The sequence below is a fragment of the Corapipo altera genome, unplaced genomic scaffold, assembly GCF_003945725.1.
Source record: "Corapipo altera isolate COAL_440 unplaced genomic scaffold, ASM394572v1 1, whole genome shotgun sequence".
Classification (NCBI taxonomy): domain Eukaryota; kingdom Metazoa; phylum Chordata; class Aves; order Passeriformes; family Pipridae; genus Corapipo; species Corapipo altera.
The window spans coordinates 37,771,817-37,794,018 of NW_020884873.1; the positions used below are offsets into that span (position 1 = coordinate 37,771,817).

The following is a 22,202-nucleotide window of genomic DNA, read 5'->3' on the forward strand; positions in this document are numbered from 1 at the left end:
AGACAGAAGAAAAAATATGCCTAGACTGATTTATAGCTGGAGGGACCAGAGCAGAGGCACGTAATATGGCTAAGTCCACCATCGGCCTTGTAAAGAAATGTAGCTCCTCTGCTCCTGCCTTAGAGAAAGATCCAAGACTCTGAGAAGCCAAGTCTCCCTGCACTCTGCCAGGAGCCTGCAGTCAGAGATGATGGGATGTGCTGGCCTTGTGCAGGAACCTATCAAATCCATAGCCCTCCCAAGCTCTCTTTTTAGGACTTCTCCGAACTTAGCACTTACCAGCTCAGACCCTTCCTCTTCACATGACTCAGCATGGATGGGACTTCCTCCAGCTGGGAAAGGTGAATCTTAATCACAGAGCACTGCAGTTCTCAGCTTTTGCAGTCTAAGGTAAAATGCAACCTAATGTCACAAAATGTAACAGTCAAGGTCTCAGCTACTGACGCAGCTAGAAAACTGATGTCCTCGAACAGTACATTATGTGCTAGGACAATGGGAACTTAGGATCTCCGGTTTCCCACCAGTTAAGTCACCACTGGTCAGAAGACTGACATCAGTAGCCAGATGTCTTTCCACTGGGCTCTTGTGCAGTCTATCTTACCTGATTTTGGCGACCTAAAGGGCCTGATCTGAACTAGAGACCACAGGTGAGGGCATGCAAGTGAAATGTATAGCACTCTGCCTTCCTTAGAGGAAGAAATGCCATTTTAGAAATGCCACACAGCCTTTAAAGATTGCTTGCTATTTTGCAAAGAAGAAAAGAATAGAAAAGTTCAAAAGAATGCACACACACTCATCTTTTAATGCCAAAATAAGAACAGGAGGATGGACTTTTGCTGCTGCAAGGAAAGGGCTGACATTTTCTTTTCTTAAGGGATTACCCAAAGGCAGCCAAGAGTAGAGTGGTGGTGGTTAGTGCCACCTGCCATATCAAACATTGCAGGGTGGTTCATGAAGGCACCACATCTCACTCTTTGCTTTATATTAATGCCATTACTATTACCTAGAAGCAATACCTCAGGCTGCTGTCTTGAAAGAGTCATAAAATGCAAGTAATGGGGGAAGACTTAAAGCTATGCCAGAATCACAGTGTGTAAGCAGGCTTAATTCTGAATTTTTCTGCAACTGTTAATTTCCATTATACAGATTTAGCATTTAATTTTAATTATAGATTTTACTATAACTGATGTTATTATCATAGGTTTAGACAATTGTGCTGATGCAGATAAAAGGAAACCTGTAAAAATAGATATTGATTTCCTATAATGTTTTGGAACATTTTTTAGTGGGGAAGTAACTGAAAACCCTGCGTTAGCAATAGAAAATACCAGCACATTTGCTGATGAGGTGTAAATTTTTTAGTTCTACGTGAATGTATCCCAGGTTACAAAATTATTGTGAAAAAAATATTTCTATGTAGATGTCCTCACTGCATAATACAAGTTGGTTAGAGGGCACGTAGGTTTTAATCATATTTTGCACTCTCTATCCTTTAAGAATTCTTAGCATTTTTAAGAAACCTGAGGGGTTCTTTTAACTGCCAGACCTATAAAAGTAATTTCATGATCCTCCTTATTTTTTTAATTCTAGAACTACAGTGTTTTATCACTTTACATGTAGTGCCTACAGAAATTACATTTTCCTTCTTTGAATTCTTTGTAATTCCAATTTCAAAGCAGGTAAAAGAAACTTAGCAGCATTTATATGCTGTATAATGCTGATTATGAACTCCGAAGGGCAGTGCTCTAACTCTGTTCCTCAATAACAGTTTAATGATATTCTGTAATGACTTATCAAAATAATGAGGTTTTTTCTATACTGTTTGGTCTTTTCTCCTGAAACTGATTCACAAGCTTATTTTTAATAGTAAATAGAATTGCTTACACTCTATCTACTACACAGCCCTTTAAAATAAACATTTATAAAGCATTTTTGAGTCAGAAAACAAAGCAGATTAATCATGGGGTTTGTTTTATTTTTGTCTTAATAAGTATTTGCAACTTGTGCTTTCTGTTATGGACACTGTGACTAGACCTCACAGCAGACAAACAGGGTTCCCAGGGGTTACTGGGCATGTCTGCATTTCCAGTGGAAAATACAAGTGGAGAATTGGTTTTGTGGGATCAAGAGGAAGCATAATTCAGTGGAAAAAAAAAAAGACACTCTCTGGCCTACAATGAAATACAGGGGTACGCACTTTAGAGTTGAGCCTGCCCAGACTTGGTGAAAACTGCTGTTTCATAAGCTACGTATTTCTCAACTAGCACCTGTATATGCACCCAGATCAACACTTGTCTGAGCACCAAAAAGGGGTACAATCAGTTAATCAAGTCCTATATCGGAACTTGTATGTGCTGCAAGCTGTATAGACCTTATACAGGAAAGCTGATTACTATTCTGCCAGACTCAAAACAGTCTAATGTTAGGCAGTCATACTCTGTGGCAATATTTTGCAGAATTCTGTGCCCACAGGTATAGAAGCAGTTGACAACTGTGCAACTCCACTAACTTTGCTCCAGGTTCCTAGTTGTCTTACAACTCCTCTGCCCTCCTACCATGGGATGGAGGATGCCAAACTACTAGCTATTTCAACAAATCTGCTTTATAATGGCACTACCAAAACAATTGATATGAAATGAGCCTTCACGGGTTAAAAACGTTTGCAAGACCTATTTCAGCTTTGGGCTGAAGTTTCCAAATGCTGAAAAATTCTTCAGAAAAAAAAAAAGGTCAAGTTTCCTACTTGGATAACCCACGAATACGTTTACAGAGTTAGAAAGCAAATAGTTATGTCTTGTTTTAAACACACACAAATCAGACTTTTTGTACCTGACATTTTTTCACAATTGTAAAATTCAGAGGAACACCATAAAAATTTAAGTACAAATATGTTTATACAGTTAGATTCCATTAATGCACAAATCTCCCGCAATGACATAATATTAAGCACAGCTTATTAATCTTAATTTACCTTTCTAGAAATAACATATCATTCATTTGTATGATGTACACTATGTAATCATGTCCAAAAAGGATTATCTACTACATACAAACTGAAAGAATAGAAGTGCACATTATCAACTAATCCACTGTAACCTAGGAAAAATTGGATTTAAATCATTTGATACCATGTTATTTGCAAAAGTAACCATGGCAAATACTATACTGTAAAATACATATCTACTAGAAATACACTGGCTGTAGAAACTGCATTAACAGTCAGTGAAACTGAATAAAATAACAGTTCCATAGCAAATTTCCTTTCAGATGTATAATGAACCCAAATTTTCATTACTAAAAAAGCCAAAGGGTGGGTAGTTTTCAAACTAGAACACACAAAAATACTATTTCATGGTAAGTGCATAAAAAGCCAGTAAGCTACTAGGTTGGCAGAGGAGAAGGGAGGAGCAGGGAATACTGTAATTGAAAAATGTTTTCATTTTCCCAAATATATGCTTTCTCTACTCAGGCTCGGTTTTTTCCTTTGGTTTTAAATGAATTATCAATTTAATCATAAAAATAGTGTACAGAAATATTCATTATTATTCTTTATCTAGCATACTGATGTCTTCTTATCCAGAGAACTGTTTAACTAGCTGCTATATTCATTCAATACCACTAGAAGGTGCTCCTCTGCTGAAAGATAATTATTTGTCTGAATTCTGCTAAAAGCTAATTTTTCTCCAATAGCTGTGGTTCTGGCCAGTTGTTTACACAGACTGTAATTGCAACAACTGCCCCTACTATACAACAGCAGGACCTTGTATGCTACAACCATTATAACAGCATAAAAATAACAGATCTGTTATCAGTCGTTTTCTGATAAACCCAAATCCCAGCTGAGCAGGACTCCACTCAGTTTTGCTGGAAGGTGAAGCATGGAAATTATGCTGAAGCTAACACACTGTAGAGAGCCACATATTTTGTAAAGTTAGAAATCACAGAATCGCAGAATTTAAGTCGGAAAAGACTTTTATGATCATCGAGTCTAACTATACACCTAACATTGCCAAGTCCACACCAGACCCATTCCTGGAGTAACTTGAGGCAGAATGCACCCCTCGACAGACATTTGCACACTTGTCTGAAGGTAGAAGGAGAGTCCAACACAAAAAAAGAAAGTGAAGACAACCATAAAAACACAAATATATAATCTACACCAAGCTGCACCTAGAAATCGAAGGACCAATAACTCATCTTTCATACACAACCTTATATGAGCCTCAACCAAGTTCCAATTTAGCTTGATAGCCAGAATGGCACTCTGATAACCTCTGGGTACACACAGACTGCCTTGGTAAATTCTTTGCATATGCACTGTAGCCCTTACCTCTGAAGAGACCACTGACACTTGCATTTGGTCTGGTATGTGCCCTGGCATGGCAATCAGAAACACAGTCTCAAGAGAAGTTTGCTTTTTTATCTGCAGCCTGAGATGAAAATCTGTAGACAGCCCCAAGAGAGTAGCACTCCTGTTTTACTCTGTGAATTTAGATAAGTCATAGAGAAGTCACTTCTAATTTAGATAAAAATTGCTCCACCTTTGGCTGCCACAGAGAGGAGGCTCGTGGGATATAAGCCCCAAATCACTTCAAAGTAATCTAAGCTGGTATGCATCAAGGAGAACATTATGCAAAGTGGCAGGTATGGAGAAAACTGTTTGCAAAGACTTTTTTACTTGCTGTATGAAAGTGACACAAAATTGTGCTAAGCCCCGAATTCCCCAGGTCAGGAACTCCACAGAAGTTCCATAGAAAATACTAGGTTTCAGTTTCTTCTTCCTTTTCAACACCTCCAGTACATTACACTGTTATGGTTTTTGTCACTTATGTCTATGAGCACAGATTAGCAAAAGAGCTAGGATATTTGGGGGGTTTTGTTAATTAAAACTGTAATCACTCAATTTTTAGGCCTTTTACTAAGTAAGCTAAAATTAAATATTGTTGCTGCTGTGACTCTCTAGGAATGTTTTCCTTTATCCTGCCTCATCTCTTTACTCTCTCACTGCCCTAATTATTATTTTCATTATTTGTTTAGCATGTCTGACTTTAGCTAAATCTTGTACAGATTTAGATTCTTCTTTGCTTTAATATTAAATGAAAGTGTGTTTCTTAGTAGACATTGCATCAGTGGCCTAGAAATAGAAAACATTATGTGCATCATGTGCATAAATGAGCCTGAAAAGCCCTAAGCAGCTGGCAGCTTTGAAAGATCACACCCCAGTGCTGCAGACGAAAGATGAATTCAAGGCTCTGCAGCTACCTCTACCCAGACGTCCAAACTGCCCTTGGGAGACTCCTTTCCTACATGAAGGCACCAGCTAGAGTGTGAATCCTCAAAGCAGAAAAGTCTCTGCTGTTCTGTAATCCCCTGGCAAGAGCCACTCAGTGAGGAAAGCAGTACTGCCCCCTCTGTTGAAAAGAGAATAAAGCAGAAAATTCTGGTTTTCGGCATCAGAAATTAGGGTATGTGTCTCATACATCTCAGCAGTCACATTTAGAAATACTGTGTTTCTCCCCTACCTGTGTCATAGTGAACAATTACTGATCCCTCGTCCTCAAAAGTCACATTGGTTAGCAAGTACATTTACAAATTCTATAAATGGCATTTACTAATTGCTAAATAGTTCTTAAATCCTGAGGATGTATTCAAAGTTTTTTAAGGGCCAGAATGAAGATTTTTTTCATTTTGGAAACAAACAAAATAAAACAACAAAACAAAGAAATGTAATTTTGTAAGGCAGGTGCACAGGCTGACTTGGAATCCCAGCAAAATCACACAAAGAGAAATGTTGTCTTGTATGCAAAAGACCCCCAGTTCTGGGCCGCTCAGTTCAGGAAGGATATTGAGGTGCTGGAGCAGGTCCAGAGAAGAACAACAAGGCTGGTGAAGGGACTCGAACACAAGTCCAATGAGGAGAGGCTGAGGGAGCTGGGGTTGTTCAGCCTGGAGAAGAGGAGGCTCAGGGGAGACCTCATCACTCTCTACAACTCCCTGAAAGGAGGTTGTAGCCAGGTGGGCATCAGTCTCTTCTCCCAGGCAACCAGCAGTAGGACAGGAGGACACGATCTTAAGCTGTGCCAGGGGAGGTTTAGGTTGGATATTAGGAAGAAATTTTTTACAGAGAGAGTAATCAGGCATTGGAATGGCCTGCCCTGGAGGTTTTTAAGATGAGACTGGATGTGGCAATTAGTGCCATGGTCTTGTAACCACGGCGGTGTTGGATCAACAGTAGGACTTAATGATATCAGAGGTACCTTCCAACCCAGCTGATTCTATGATTCTATGATTCATGTCACTCTGACCAAGGAAATCATGTTCTCCTTGGGCTCTCCAGCAGGCACATGGTGAGGTCATGTTCCACACTAACATCCTTTCCATCTCCTCATTGTATGGAATAAGGATAGAAGAAATTTGCCCCTGCACTAGGTTGCACCTGCACTATGCCCATCAGGCTGTGTCTGCTAGGAATAAGCTCACTTTTATTTCTGGAAATTGGAGAATGGAGATATATTACTCCTATAAGTGGCAGGCATCATTCCAAAATCACTCCCTGACTCAATCGGAAAGGAAAATCTGACAGTCATGTCAAAAAGATCAAAACACAGATTTGACACAACAATATAAAGTAGCAATGAACTTATTTTTAGTTTTCACTGGATGCTAAATATTATCTAGAGCTTTCCCATTATGGAAAATCTGACACACATAGATCTTCTCACGCTCTCATGCTGCTGCTTGAGGAATGGGATATGTACCTCCAGTAGAATCAAAGCTTTCACTGGAGAGAGAATAATCTTTTTGTAGCTACTGCCTATATCTCTCCAATTAAACCCTATAATTTACTACCCAGAGACTAATTCCACAACTAAGGCTAAGTGCAAACAACAGCAGTTTTCTCATTGAACACGAAGAGAGGAAGCAGTGAGATGTTATGGCTCTTCTAAAAATACAAGAGTAAAAGAAGACATCAGGAGGTCACTTGCATGCTTTTCATTTATATTTGAAAGGTCACTTGTGGTCTCCCTCATGAATGATGTAAAGTTTAAAATAAACTGATATCTTAATTACTGGCAACTTGCCAAAGCTGGAATCTGATGAGCCTGCACTCACTCAGTGGCTGGCTGCGAGCTTCTTCTTTTTATGTTTGTTTGGCTGTTTGGTTGTTGTTGTTGTTGTTGTTGAGGATTCTGGCTCTCAAAAATGCTTGCTCACAGTCATTTGTGTGTTATTATTAGCAAACTGTTAGACTGGCCCCTTGGCACATTTTGTAGGACCAAAATAATTTTATTGTATGGCTTCAAAATTTTACTGGAAACAAAAGAGGTTAATTGACTGTGAAGCAATTACAGTAGACCTTGAATACCTTCAACAGTGTTAACCTGATTATTGTTACTGAAATACAACAGGCTCTTGAAGACATTAGTTTTTACCAGCTATCAGATTAGTTGTTTTCTATTAGGCTGAAGTCATCAATGGAAAAGAAAAAGCAGGAACAAAGTTGCTGGGTATTAAATGACAGTTCTTACTGTAATGTAAGACAGAGCTGACAACTGAAAAGAATATGCTCTATCAGTCAGGTTAGAATTTTATGCAAGTATTACCATTATTTGTTTCTACAGATGATGGTACAACTGTTCCTATCACTACTATCAAACAAGAATGGCAAACAATCTGGCTGAAAAACAACCACGCAAAAATCTTATCACATCTATGGGAAGGTTCTTTTGCAAAACAGATCACATTTGGTTCATCAGCCATTGCATAAACACCACTATGAAAGGGACATGCCAACACTAGCAACAATACCACTGCCCAGATTTTATACTAACATGACCCCTAATATATACTAATTAATCATATATGTACTGTTATATGAATTTATTGTCTTACCTGCCTAACAGATTCACATTTCCTATGTAGTGCACCATCATCCTGACTAAATCCTAGTCTCCCTAATTTCCTCTTGAAATCTGCATTCATTGCTTCAGTGGATATTCACTTTAAATTCAGCATAAAAGCAGACACTGAAGAGTCTGGGTTTGAGTGGTTTGCAACATCTTTTAGAGCCTTCCAGATAACATGTTTGACAAAAAGAGTAATGTTTTCAGACAACAGGTCCTCAGTGGGTGTTTTGAAACTGTCTGTCATGAAATTGCTCCCAGCATGGCAGTACTGTATATTAAAAAATCTGCAAAATTTGTGTATATCCACAGCTCAGCGCAATTCCTATAATGACTGCTTTATTTATTTGCCCCAGTGTCTATGAATCTCATATTATCATTTAATTTTAAATAAACTGCATACTCTGAACATTTGTAAGAGAGCAACCCATTAAATTCAACATTTATTCAACAGCTTTAATTTCCTGGCTCTATTATGATGATTCCTCCATTTTAAGAAATACAGCTTTAGCTCTATATATGTTTTGTTTCTGCAATTTTTTATAACACATTAAGTATTTATTTTCCATCCACATCATTTAGAAAGGAACTTACAAATATAAATCTAAGCACACTCACTGGCAATTGAATAAAATACAGTCCCTGTAATCAAGCTTTAATCAGATTTTAATGCATCTTTATAATCAGTTAGAATCAGAAAAATGGGCAGGTAGACACATACATGTTTTGTAGTTAGCAAGTTTTTAAAAACTGATATATCTAAGATGCAGCATAAGCTAAAGATCAGTACATGTAGAAAACAGTTAAAGCAAAGATCCTGGACTGAAAAAATTAAGATATTATTTTTCTAGGTCTACTGCCCACTTGTGCATACTGCAAAAAGTCTATTCAAATGAAAGATTATTTTATATCTACATGATAGATCATGTTTATATACAATGATGCAAAACACACAGCCTGAACTTTGGGCCAAAATACCTCCCACTGAACTCAGAATTTGGGCCTGAAGTTGTAGTGCAGAACTGCAACTGTGCATACGCTGACCAGGTGCCAACTAAAAAATACACTTTCTATACATTAAACACTGTGCTACAGATGCCCCAGAGCAATATGAAAAATGTGCAAAAGCTTATTCAGGGATTTCTTTTAAGTCAGGATTTGAATGCATTTTCTGAATGCATAGTGCCATCAAATGGGTCAGTTTGTAAGCTCTTTCTGCTTTTAATAAAGCAGAAAATTAATCAAGAAATCTGTAAGTGAGCACAAAGTAATTACCACTTTCCCCTTCCTCAAGTAATTCTCTTATACAGAACAAAAAAACCCCAGGGTATGTATCTTTATTTTTCATTTCCCCAAACTTCCAGTATTCATCTATGACCTTTCATTTTCCATTTCAAAATAAAAAGCATGGCATAACACAATATCTAACCAAACAGAAGATATGCTTAGTGATGAATCAAAATAATATGGTGAATAAGAGCCAAAAGACAATGTTAAAATTCCGCTTTTTCTGACTATATGCCATAAAGATATAAAGAATGTACTAGATAAGGACTGTTTTCCTTGGGAATATTTATCATGGGAGATATTTATCAAATGAAGTAAGCTATTTCTTGACTGAGGAACAAGAAATGTAATTGTTTTCTAATCTTGTTTTAAGTCATGAGCAGTATCTTGAAGGATTCCCCGAAGAGGTTAGGTTACTGTTCAAAGTTTACTGTTCAATGAATATTTCCAACAAAAAACATTCCACTGTGTCCTCTAGTCGAGATCTCTATTTCTCATCAATATAGTTCAACTAGCCCCTTAACTCTCTGCAAACTCAGTGATGAAGCCTAAATAATGTTTCCAGAACCCTTCTCCTTCCACTTTTAGACACATAGCATGCTTGCACTCATTTATTTTTATAGTCCGTGACAGTCATGGCTATCAGACAGTGACTTTCACAGATGGAAAACTGTATTTTGACACAGTTCTAGCTATGCTATTTTTCTAGTTCATATGCAAACTCAGCAGTACGAAATACAGAAGCCAAGGGACAAAGAGCAGGTAGGGCATAGAGAAAGAAAATCCTTTCCACTCCTCTTCATCTAAAGTGAGATGTGCAGACTAATCCTTTTCAATTTCAGTTTGTAGCCTGCACTGTGAGCCAAGATCTGACAGGGGAAGATTGACTGGTGCCATTTGGTATCCTGACTGCAGGAAGTTATACACAGGCCACAGGAAAAAGTTATACACAGGCCACAAGAACAAAAGGAGGGATTTCTAGGCAGTGAAGATATTGAAACAGTAGCAAATAACTGTCAGAAAATCTTTCAGCAAGGGCTGTACAAAACTTCTGGACACACAGAGATATACTGAAGCCATAAACCCACATCATTATCTCATCAAAGCAATTGCTATTCACGCTAGTTTACAGCCAGTATGGCCACATCAGTCAGCAATACAGCCAGCTCTCCAGTCACACTGACTGACTGCCATCTGCTCACAATGTATCACAAGCAACAGCACATTTCCACTGACACACTGTGTGGGTACAGTCCCACAGCACTTGAGCCAGCACAAGTGCTGGCTGCCATGGACCCCAGCTATCTTGCCTGCACAGTCCCTGGCTGTTCCATCAGCACTGACACTCAAGCCATCACATCAGTTCAAGGAGCTGCCACACAGGACAGCAGAAGCAACCGGTTTTCCAGTTGCTGCCTGAGCCAGAGTGCTGCTCCGTCACATTAACAGCAGTGCTGGCTTGAGGGAGGCACCAAAATGATGTGGCTGGGGCTAGGAGGATGGGGCTGGGACAGATCTACATTGGCTCAAACTGCCACAAAACTCAACATGCAGGAACTAGCCTCAGATGAGATTGTACTGGTTGCCCAGACCACAACCACAAATATCTGTAAGCCAGCACTACCTCCAGGGTAGTGCCTATTACTTTCCTCTCAATGCTGACCCCATCTTAGTGCTGCACAAACATCGGTATGGTCAGAGATATGATCCTTACAGAAATAAAAGATGGGTACTGCTAATGTGGGTAAGTTCCCTATCTTCTTTCACTGAGCAACTGCACAAAATGCACAAAGCAGCAGACACAGAAGGCTGGGCAGACCTTCTCCTTTTGGCAGTAATACTGAATCAAGCCACTTTAAAATATATGTCTAGGTACATCTTATCTATAATATACAGTTACAAATCCAGAAGGAATTATCATAATAACCTACTAGATAGAAGATAATTACTCTGTAGTCAGACGAATGTATTCTCAAAAACAAAAATTCACGTCATGATGAAGTCACATCCTATAACAACCTGTTCCATGGAGTGCCTAGCCTTTCAGATAAAAAAAAGGTGCTGGCTATTTGCCACTTCCAAGCACTGGACCTTGCAATACATTTGCTGAACAGAAAGTTCTGTCCTTCAAATCAAATTTGAGTAAGTCACCCTCTAATCTTCCCTTTATCCTCCCTTTATCCTCTCAATCTTCTCACTATAGGGCTAATTTTCCTATTTTATCATCGGTTTCATTATTTTTGCTTCATCTTCTATTTAACACAATCATTTCTCAATTGCGGAAGCCAGAATTGAAAACATTATTGTGACAGTGCTTGTTCCAGGTAAAATGTCCTCTTTATGTGAACATTTTACATTTAGCACTACACTATGGTAAAAACAGTCAAACAGCCATCATGCCACTTATTTATTTTTCAGAATAAGTGCTTCAAGAGAAGTCTGTATTAAAAGAAGTCTCTTAATGTGGCTTTGCTTGTTCATTCCTTGATACAACAGCTTTACATTTGATTTATTGAAACAATAGTGGCTCTCTCTCAATCTTAATAGAATGAGACACACTACGGAAATGGCCTATTGCTCATGTGTTTCGAGGTGTTCCAGTAACTATCCATCCTGCAGTCCTACCAGTATAAGAATATGGGAGTTGTCCATCTAGACCAGCAGCAACACACCCAGCATTAGATGTTTCAAAGAACAGTGCAACTGCTGGGAGTGAAGGAAACTTTTCCATGACTTCTACTTATCTCTAAAACATAGAGACAGCCTTGAGCCCTCAGATGCAACATTCTCTACATGTCAGTTAGTTATTTTTGTATCTCAATATATTTACATCCAAATTCTCAGTCTCAGAATTTAATCCAGGGATGTTCCATTCCCTTCAGTCAGTTCATGTGCAGTATGTTCCTCAGTTAAGTCACATCTCGCATAAGAAAGCATTTACCGTCATGTTTTTCTCCATTTTCTGCCTTTCCATTTTACTGACTCACTCTTGAACTAAGACAGAGCCAGGTCCTGCTTCTCTAGAATTCCCATTTTCACATGGGAACCCTTCAGCACAGCTCTGCTAATATTAACAACAGCCCCTGTTTCCACTTAGGTGACTTTTGACAAGACATGTAGTGTTGTCGCCCGAAGGAACAATGCCTTTTCTTCAAATTGCTGAGAAAGCTACATACCAAGATTTAAAAACTGGTCTGAAGGTGCAAAGGAGTATTTTTGTAACATGGAAAAATTGAAAATTACTGACCTCTGAAGTATTTAAAACGTCAGCTTTCACTGTTTTTATGCTTGTTTGACTGAAATCACTGAGAATTATTCTCACATAAGTAGACATGGCATTATTTTCCATGATGATGTAAGTTTTGATGTACTGAGTTCTATACAGCTCTAAACAGCAGAAGCGATCAATAGCAAAGCTTACAAAACTGCCATGAGTAGAAAGCTGAAAGGAAAAGGCAGAAAGCCATTACCAGGAAGTCAGCAAGTGTATCATGTAACTTACCAAACAGGCGCTGATGGAAGAGAAATTTCCCAGCTATGAGTCCTATGAGAATGCCAAGCAGCCACAGAAACACCTTCAAAAATCTCCAGCCTCCTCCTTCGGGGTATTTATTTGTTACAAAGGAGAAACAATTACCAACAACAATAACATTGGCTTCTGTCTGACTGTGAGATACTGGGTCCTCAGCAAATATTAGGAAGTTAAAGAAGATCACTAAGTAAGCCACAACTAAGCGAGACCATGGGTGCTGGAAGTAGTATCGGAAGTCTTTATCCATCCTCAGATACTGCAGAACTGTTTTTTGCCTGTATGTGAAGACACAAATGCACAACATTACATATATCCAGAATTCTCAGAGCTTAGGAGAGACCTGCACATTTACAAAAATCAAATCACTGTGATCTTGACATCAGTAAATTTTAACACTTTAGACTTGACTAGCAATGAAACTTTCAATCAAAAGATACTGCTAGATCCAGGAAGAGAAAAACTGAAATTTCTGTCCGTTTCAATGTAAAAACAACAAACAAACATATATACATTATAGCACAGGATTTTTAGTCTCAAATACACTATTGCTTTTATGCCCGCTTCATAACAGGGTACGAAAAGCATGGAATGAATATAAGAACACAGTAGGCTACACGAAACTCAAGAGTGCCTTTCCAGCCACATTCCAAAAAATACAATACAGATTTCACAAAGGTTCATGCTAAGCCTAAATGGAATCCTTCTCCTTATAGGAGGAGGATGAAACCAGCCCATACGTCCAGTGAGGTCTTCCACTGGAAGCTTAAAAGCATATACCCCAGAAATATCAGAAACTTGTGTTCATATAAAGGAATAACACGTTGGAAAAGTTGGAAAAGCTACAATTAATTCTTGCAGATCAGCCAACTCTGTATAAATCTTTTCACTGACTTCCCAGGGAGTACATCTATAGTTAATCATATTTTCAAAACCAGAAAATGAGAGTGCCCTGAGCACAGACTGCTCTGTATGAATACAAAAATTCTGTTTTGAAACCTGCCTATTTGTGAAGTACTGCTATAGAAAAATGCAACTGAGCATGGTTAACATTTCAGTTGTCTGTCACTTGATTTTTTTCTTTTATTCACAACCAATTAGTTGTTTCATCCTCTTGAACCACTTTGTATGCACAAAGATACAAGGCCTTTGTGTTGTGGAACACCACAGTTATTCAAGGGACACAGAGTGTAGGAAGAGGAAAAAAAATGCATCTAGTAATATTGCTTATTTATTACAGCACAATCCTTGAAGGATACAGTGACAAATTTTTGCAAATGTCATATGCCCTTCAGGAAGAAACAAAACAAACAAACAAAAACCTCTCACAAATTGCAGCAAAAGACCTCAATCACTAAATCAATTACTCTTTCCTTCTTGGATTTTTAGGTATCACTTTGCAAACTTAGAAATTGCATGAATTTCAATGTCTCCCTTTAGTTAGTCCCTTCAAAATTATTTAATTCTATGATGCAATTTATATTTGAAAAATTACAAACAATCCTGTACGTATTAAATGAAAAGGATAAAAGAAACTCTCAGCAGATTCAAACAATGCATTCAGTAAATAATAAAAATCAGTAAGGTCCCATTATGCATAAATTACATATGAAAAAGAAAAAAATACCATATCACAAAGTCAAAAAGTTGACACAAGGAAATGTCAGTCCTTCAAAAACTTTATGAAAAAAAACTTAAAGCCAGGATCATTGCCTAAGAAAACACCACTCTGGGGACATAAAACTGCCCAAAGCTATTTCTTGTTCTCCTTTTTTCCGGTTACCGGTAAGAAAAGTTTTGGTATTTCCTTATGTGTATGAATCATCTTAAAGCCCGAATGGGGCTGGAAATAAACAACTAAATGTCTTGGTATTTTTGACAGCTGCCGGATACCCGAGAGTTATTAGACACCCAGATGAAGACTCGGCTTCCTAGGAAGCGTTTTATAGCATCAGAAGCCAGTATTAGCCATAACAGCAGTGCTAAATCTCCAATAAAAATCCTGCTCCTATCTCCCTCAACGCCAAAAACGCGGGTGCCAAAAGCGCCGCGCACCACACGCCCATCGCAACCTGTTAAATCGACCCATTTCCCCCTGCCCCTGGCGCAGACCCGCGGCCACCTCACCCCGCGCCGCTGCGGCCGCCGCCGCACCCTCCCCGCGAGGGCACCGAGCCACGGGCCCCCGCAGCGCTGGGGCCGCCCCGCGCCCGCCGCACTCACCGCCACGGGGGATCCGCGCCGCGGCGGCTCGGCTCAGCTCTGCTCGGCTCGGCTCTGCTCGGCTCGGCTCTGCTCGGCTCTGCTTGGCGCCTGCCGCGGTGCGGCTCCCGGCTGCGGGCGGCCCCGCTCCGCTTCGCTGCCCCCCGCAGCTGCCGCGGCCGGCAGGGCCCCCAGCCCCTCGGGCTCTGACAGCGGCGCCGGTGCCGCGGCGTCCCGCCCCCCCGGCCGCCGCGGGGAGGGAGCGGCAGCGGTAGCTGTGCTGGCTGTGCTCCTCCTCTCCTCTCCGCTCCGCTCCCGGGCGCGGGCGAGCGGCCCCGGCAGTGCCGCAGCCGCGGCGGCAGCGGGCGGCGCCGCTGCGGCAGGGTCCCCGCGCCCCCGGCGCCCGTGCCCGCCCCTCCCCCGGAGCCTGCCAGCAAGGAGCCGAAACGTGCGCGATGTGCCCGCGGGTGTCTCTATTCACCCTGGAAAATGGTGGTCTGGGACCCACGGGGGCTTAGCCAGCCGGCGGAGGTGAACGAAACCCGAAACCCCATCACTCAGTTGCCACCGGTCAGACTTCAGTATTACGCAAATTAGCTGTAGAAAATCACACACACGGGAAATAGGCGGTCAAATCTGGAAATGTATTACACCAAAGCAAAAGCACAGGGCTGGCAATAACAGCTAAATCACTCAGGACGAATTAGGAAAACCTTTCTGTTTGGGAGGGGAGGGAGGTCTATACCCAATTTGCTTACTTGAGAGGGGGCTGTGCTGAGGCCACGGCCAGTCTCCGGGGTGCACACACACAGTCCTTATGGTCACTGTGTCAGGCAAAACTCCTCTGTGCAGCCTAGCAGAGTTGTTGACATTGCACTTCAGCCGAATTGTCAACCAAAGCCTTTTTATGTGGGATGTGGTCCCTAGTGTCAGTGTGCTGGTAGTGCTTACCTCCCAGAAAAACGTTTACAGGATGGTCTTAGGTGCATTATGACCAGGTCTTAATGCAGTATGTACTAGTTCTGGTCATTGCTGAATGCTGATAAAACAAACTTGAAGTTGCCAGACACAGCCTCAATATATTGTTGGGAAAAGTCAGGTGACTCCATTGGAGCGGGTATCTGAAATATAGCATCAGACATCTGGCTGCTTCAGGCCAAGGTAGAGAGGAGTGTGACTGAGATTCGCTGAGGAATGTAGATTGGTCTTTAGGAAAGTCATATTGCACAAGACTAGCACAACCAGAACAAGCAGCAGATGAAGACTTGTGAATGCCTTCTGCACATCTGGCAACACAGTTTTATGTTATTGAAGGTATCTTACAGAATCACCACATTATCTTCCTTGGTGGAATAACCTATGAGACCCTCAATTTTATGTAGAAAAATACAATATTCAGCATTTCACACTAACACATCCCAAGCTATCTTTACAGTAAAAAGAAAATTCAAATATTCAGAGGTGAAAAATCATCATGTGCAATGGGAGAGTACAGAAATACAGCACACAGCACTGCCTGTTCACGCAACAGTTCTGTGTGTATTGCCACGCTTCCAGAACTCGGTCTCCTTCCGTTCAACAAATGAGAATCCACAAAAAAGGCAGCACCCACCACAAAAGAGATCACGCTCTTCATGTACCTGTACTCTAACAAAATTCTCTTTGGCTCAGAATGAAACCCATGCTACAACTACAAAGCATTCATGAACATTTTTTCAGATAGTAAATCTGAAGTCACTAGGTCAATCAAATGAAAATAATCTACTTTTCTATTAAAGTAACAAAAAGCATATGTGCACCATATACCTCCCCCAAATTTAATGTTTCATTTCATTTGCTATCCTAGAGGAAGCTAATATTTTTTGAAACATTTAAGTGTAATGTTTCACTCATATATAAAAAAAAGCTGGAGCACTCCTATTTCTTCTTTTTAATCAAGCAATCAAGATTTAGCTGATGAAATACATATCCAAATAGCAACTATTAACAAATAATCTCAGTAGACAAGACTAATCAGGCCCACTTACTGAAAGCCAGGGACTGCCAGCAACAGAAGAATATAAACAAACTCTTACCTACAAAATTTTCAGCAAATGAAAAAGCCAGCAGTAAAACCAGGAAGTTGAACCTAAAAAGCAGGCTGAATCCGCACAAGTTATCCTGAAATGTTAGTTTTGGTACTTGTGAATGAAACTATTCTATCAGCACTCCTACTACAAAATAGCACTTGTGTAAAGGCTATCATTTTACATCCAGAGCTGTGGGTATTGAACTAACCGTATATTGATACTACTAATTGATGCTACAGTATCACTTTCTGTAGTGTCATTTTACATTCAAATATGAAGAATCAGCCTTCTGCACATTAGTCTGTAACTGGAAAGTTCTCTTACAAGATTCCGCTGCCTCAGATGACTCTGTCTGGTGCAGGAACACGCACCAAGCTACAGTATGTTCCAAAATAACGATGCTGCACTAAGAGACAGGTTTCTTTGCTTTTCTTTGCCAAAGTAAAAGTGCTAATTTTGTCTGTAATCGCTCTATTAAAAAAAAAAAAGTAATTAATTATAAAATTCTGTGCACCCAGGACTGAAAGGTAATTCTGGAGCTTGGAAAAATATGCTACAACTTCATCTGAGAAAGCTCTCTGATATCACATGTTGTCTGTGCTGACTATGTGCTTGACTGTTTGACCCACAAAATTGTGCGTCACTTAAAACCCATGAAATTTCACAGTACTGCAACATAGCTGAGGTTGGAAACCATGTCTGGAGATCTTTTAGTCCATCTTTCTGCTCAGAGTATGGTTGTGTCATTTTGGGTATCCAAGGATAATCAAGGTTGTAGATTCCACAACCCCTCTGGGCAACCTGTTTCAATGTTCAACCATCTTCAGAGTAAAAAGTTTTTTTCATAAATTGAATGGAACTTCCTGTATTTCAGTGCCCATTGCCTCTTGTCCTCTCACTGGATTGCACTGAGAAGAGTCTGGCTTCATCTTTACTCCTCCTATCAGGCTTTTAGACACATCAATAAGATCCTCTCCCTTGAGCTGCCTCTTCTCAAGGTTAAACAGTCTCAGCTCTCTCAGCCTGTCCTCCCACTCCTTTAATCTGTGGTTGCACAATTGCCTTTTCCCTGGCTTGCTGCTTGGCAAAAGTACCTCATTCCCTCAAACCTCAAAACCCCATTACTCAGGGATTGTGCTCCTAATGTATTTTTCTTCCATCCTGCCATTGCAGGTTGACCACATCCAGCAGGTAAGCACTCACACAGCAGCTAGCTCACTTCCCCTGCTTCCTCCCCCAGTAAGAGAGGGGAAAGAATAGGAGAAAAATAGTGAAAACCAGTGAGTAAGAGAAAGATGGACTAATAATAATAATAAAAAAGTAAGAATTATAAAATTTAATAAATATGCTAAGGCAATCGCTCACCAAGGCCCACAAGCAGACAGACCATCAGTCTCTGATAAACAGCTCTGAAACCAAACCCTGTGTCACCTTTTCCTCTACCCAGTTTTATTGGAGGGCATGACATTATATATTATTCAGAGTCAACTGTCTCAGCTCTGTTCTCTCCCAAATTCTTACCTACTTGCTGGTATGGGAGTGTGGACAGAGTGCGAAAGAGAGCCTTGATCCTGTGCAAGCACTACTGAGCAATAGCCCAAACACTGGCATGTTTTCAACACTGTTTTAGCAACAAACCCAAAACACAGCACAATTTTGCTGCTATGAAGAAAGTCAACTTTCTTCTGGGCCAAACCCAGTACACCTGCAAGAACATCCTTGAAATAAAAAAGTCCTCCCTTTGAAATTTCATAGTCATGGCTATAGGAACCCATCTCAGCTATACCAATTCAGACCTATTCTTTATCTGCATTCCCAACTCATTTCTCACCATCTACAAGAAGAGAAGCAGGACAATAAAATATTAAACAAGTTGGGAGGTGGGGGAAGAGGAGGGAAGGAGGGAACCACAAAACTGGCAACAGTATATAACTGAAGAGTTAAACAGTTTAAGAACTTGGAAGAAAGAAAAGGCAAATATATACATCCCATGGAAAGTAAGAACACTAAGTTAGTCAGAGACAATGATATTTCAAATACTAGTACTGCTTTACTACTAAATGTGGATAATAGAATTGTGTGAAAGAATGTGGAACAGCAGAAATGTTTCTATTGCATATTTGGAAACCATAGGCAGTAATAGTGTTTTCACATTATGTAACATGAAATACTTTTCCATTAAATCAGTAATATGAAAGGATAGTAAACAGCAGCAACTAGACTTAAACACTCATTTTTAAATAAGATTGAAGTGTTATTAGAAAAATAAATGAAAGACGAGAGACAGTAATGTTAATCATTAAGTTTGTTTCCTAACAACTGCTGAAATGCTGAGGAAATGTCATAGAACTAGAAGAAAGTTAATGTTATAACAAAGTGAAAGGGAGAAGAACAAACACACACGTGCACACACACACACACACACACACATTAAGGCAAAAAAAAGTGACGGAAGTGCTTGGATATAGATGGTAACAAATATACATGATGCTCTAGATAAAAACGTTAGTGGAATCTTGGGATGTGGATGATTAATATGTACTTTTTGATCCTTGTCAAGCAAGTTTTAGTTTAACAAGAGGAAGTAATGGCATGGTTGTATCATTGTTGATAGGTCAAATCACAAAAATATAATTTTGGGCAGAATTTAATACATATATCTAATTTTGCGATACCAGTGGAACTTGGGGAAAAAAGCAGTAGCAGAAACAGAACTTTATGTGACCTTTTACATATTGTCAAAGAGAACTTTAGTCCTAAAGTCAAATGATATAAGGCTTACCAAGGTAAAGCAGAAGCTGTACTGACAGTTTTGAAGATAAAAGTCCAATGATAAACCTTACACTTTTATGAAGTACTTACTCCTGTTCATCCACACCAAGTTTGCTCCAAGTAAGCATGATTCTACTTCAAATAATCCATACTGATGTCAAAAAGACAGGCAATACATACTTAACTTAGATGAAATAACTAAAGAAGAACTTCAAGTGAATTGAATTTCCACCACTAATTAAATACCTTTTAAGTGCATCTGCTGTCCATATGGATCCTTTCAGCTAATAGAACAACTACATATGACTTCTGCACTAGGGAAAAAAAAAAAAAAAAGGAATAATCAGCTTGCAGCTACTCTGATAGTTCCAGGTACAGAATTAGAGAAAACACAAATTAGGAAAAAGTGGACTCTAAGTTCAGTCTTCAACAGATACTGCTTAACCACAGTGTCCAAGTTGGTTGCAATGGTAAAAGAAGATTTTGGAAAAATAGAACTAAGCTGGAAGACAAAAGGTCAGAAAAATAAATGGCAACAGAAGGTCTTTCAGAAAAGAAAATATGCTCTAACGTTGCTGAACTCTTGATGGATGGACCACTCATTGGATAGATCGTGGCACTCAAAGAGGTGCAGTTAATGGCTTGATGTCCAGTGGTGAGACCAGTGATGAGGGATCCCTCAGGGGTCAGTAGTGGAACAGGCACTGTTTACTATCTTTGTCAGCAACATGGCACTCTCACCAAGTTTCCAGTGATACCCACCTGTGTGTTGTACTTGACACGTTGGAGAGGAGGGATGCCATCCAGAGGGACATTCACAGGTAAGATGGGTCTGTGTGAACCTCATGAAGTTCAACAAGGCCAAGTGCAAGGTCCTGCACCTGGGTCAGGACAATCATAAACATGGGTACAGTCTTGGCAGAGAATGCACTGAGAGGAGCTCCAGGAAGAAAGACTTACAGGTGTTGGTGGACAAGAAGCTCAACATGACCTGAAAATGTGTGCTTGGAGCCCATAAGGCCAAATGTGTCCTGGGCTGCATCAAAAGTAGTGTGGCCAGCAGGTTAAGGGTGGTGATTCCCCTCTTCCTCTCCACTATCATGAGAGGCCACATGGAGTACTGCATCCAGCTCTGGGGCCCACAACGTAAGAAGGACATGGACCTCTTGGAATGAGTCCAGAGGAGGGCTAGGAAGATGATGAGAGGGCTGGAACACTTCTGGAACACAGGCTGAGAGAGCTGGGTTTGTTCAGCCTGGAGATCTATTCAATTCTAAAGAAAAATTTGCTTAAAAATAATGAGGAGTAATTTCTTAACCTTATGAAAAACAGAGGACAAAAAAAAAAGTCATGTTTTCAACACAATGTATCTCATGATGCTCTTCCAAAGTGCAGTGAACAACTGTACTTAGTATAACTACAGTATAACAATACATTGCCTCTATAAAAAAAAAATAAAGTCTGAAGGCTTTACTGTGTTGTCAGATTAATCTATTGCATCTTGGTCCTATTTCTGTTAGAACAAAAATAGGTGTAGCATGACATAAAATTTTGCATTTTGACAGAAGTACTTTTTGCTTCTTGGCAGAAATATGCTCTTAAGCTCAAGCACAGTGTGGTAACTCAAGCAATTAATTTTCAAATCTCTGCATACTTGAAATTGGAGTATGTCATCTATTACAATAAAAGGACTCTGAGAGCTGATCATGTAGTGTCATATACAACTGATTGAATTGGGGGAACAGAAATGCAGCCAGGGCAGGGAATACAGTGAGGCACTGGCTGCTGCATTAGGTGTCCCAACAGAGGCTATGACAAAGCAGACGTTTCACAAATATAAATGAGAAAAGCTGACTTTGTGAAGCAGGCACATACAGGTGTTTTTATGAGGAAAGCGTGGCTCGTCCAAGCGGTGGATCAAACCCCAGGAATACAAGTGGCTTATACTTGCTAACAACTTCAATGTGACTGTTCAAATGGTAGCACTTGGTGAATCAGAACTATAATCTCACTGAAATTAATCAAACGTGCCAATATTAAACATGAGAAAGCTAATCACAGTCTGAAGATATGTAATAAGAGAATCATATATACTGCTATGCCTAGAGAGTTGAGATTTTTCTGTCAGATTTTTAATTCTGAACAAGTGATGAGAAGACCAAGTTTTGTGACCTTTCTTTAAAGCTTCTTCTCTTGATTTATAGGGATATGCAGTATCTATTATGCAAATAGACATTTTTTTCAATGACCAAAGAATAGCTTTTGGCAAATGTCTGTTATTTTTGTCTCACGCTAATGTACTGTGAAAAAGCATAGTTATGGGAAAAAAAAAATTACAGTGGTAAATATAATAATTTATTTAGCAGCTGGAAATCTATTGAAAATGGACAGGTACTTTGAATAAATGCCTGAGAGAACAAGAATGTACAGTGCGGTCAA

General features: G+C 39.8%; 1 protein-coding gene across 2 annotated transcripts in view; it reads right to left on the bottom strand.

Moving 5' to 3' along the window:
• The window catches only part of TMEM117 (transmembrane protein 117), a 193,006-nt gene extending 177,974 nt beyond the window's left edge, over nucleotides 1-15,032 (bottom strand). The window contains exons 1-2 of one of the 2 annotated variants that reach the window (XM_027657618.1): nucleotides 14,944-15,032; nucleotides 12,694-12,998 (exon numbers count right to left, since the gene is read on the bottom strand). In XM_027657618.1, coding sequence (XP_027513419.1) covers nucleotides 12,694-12,970 — 277 coding nt within the window. In that variant the 5' untranslated portion in view covers nucleotides 12,971-12,998; nucleotides 14,944-15,032. Of the gene's footprint in view, nucleotides 1-118; nucleotides 250-12,693; nucleotides 12,999-14,943 lie in introns of those variants that run through there. The other variant, XM_027657628.1, reaches the window with a different exon arrangement.
• Nucleotides 15,033-22,202: the final 7,170 nt, after the last annotated feature.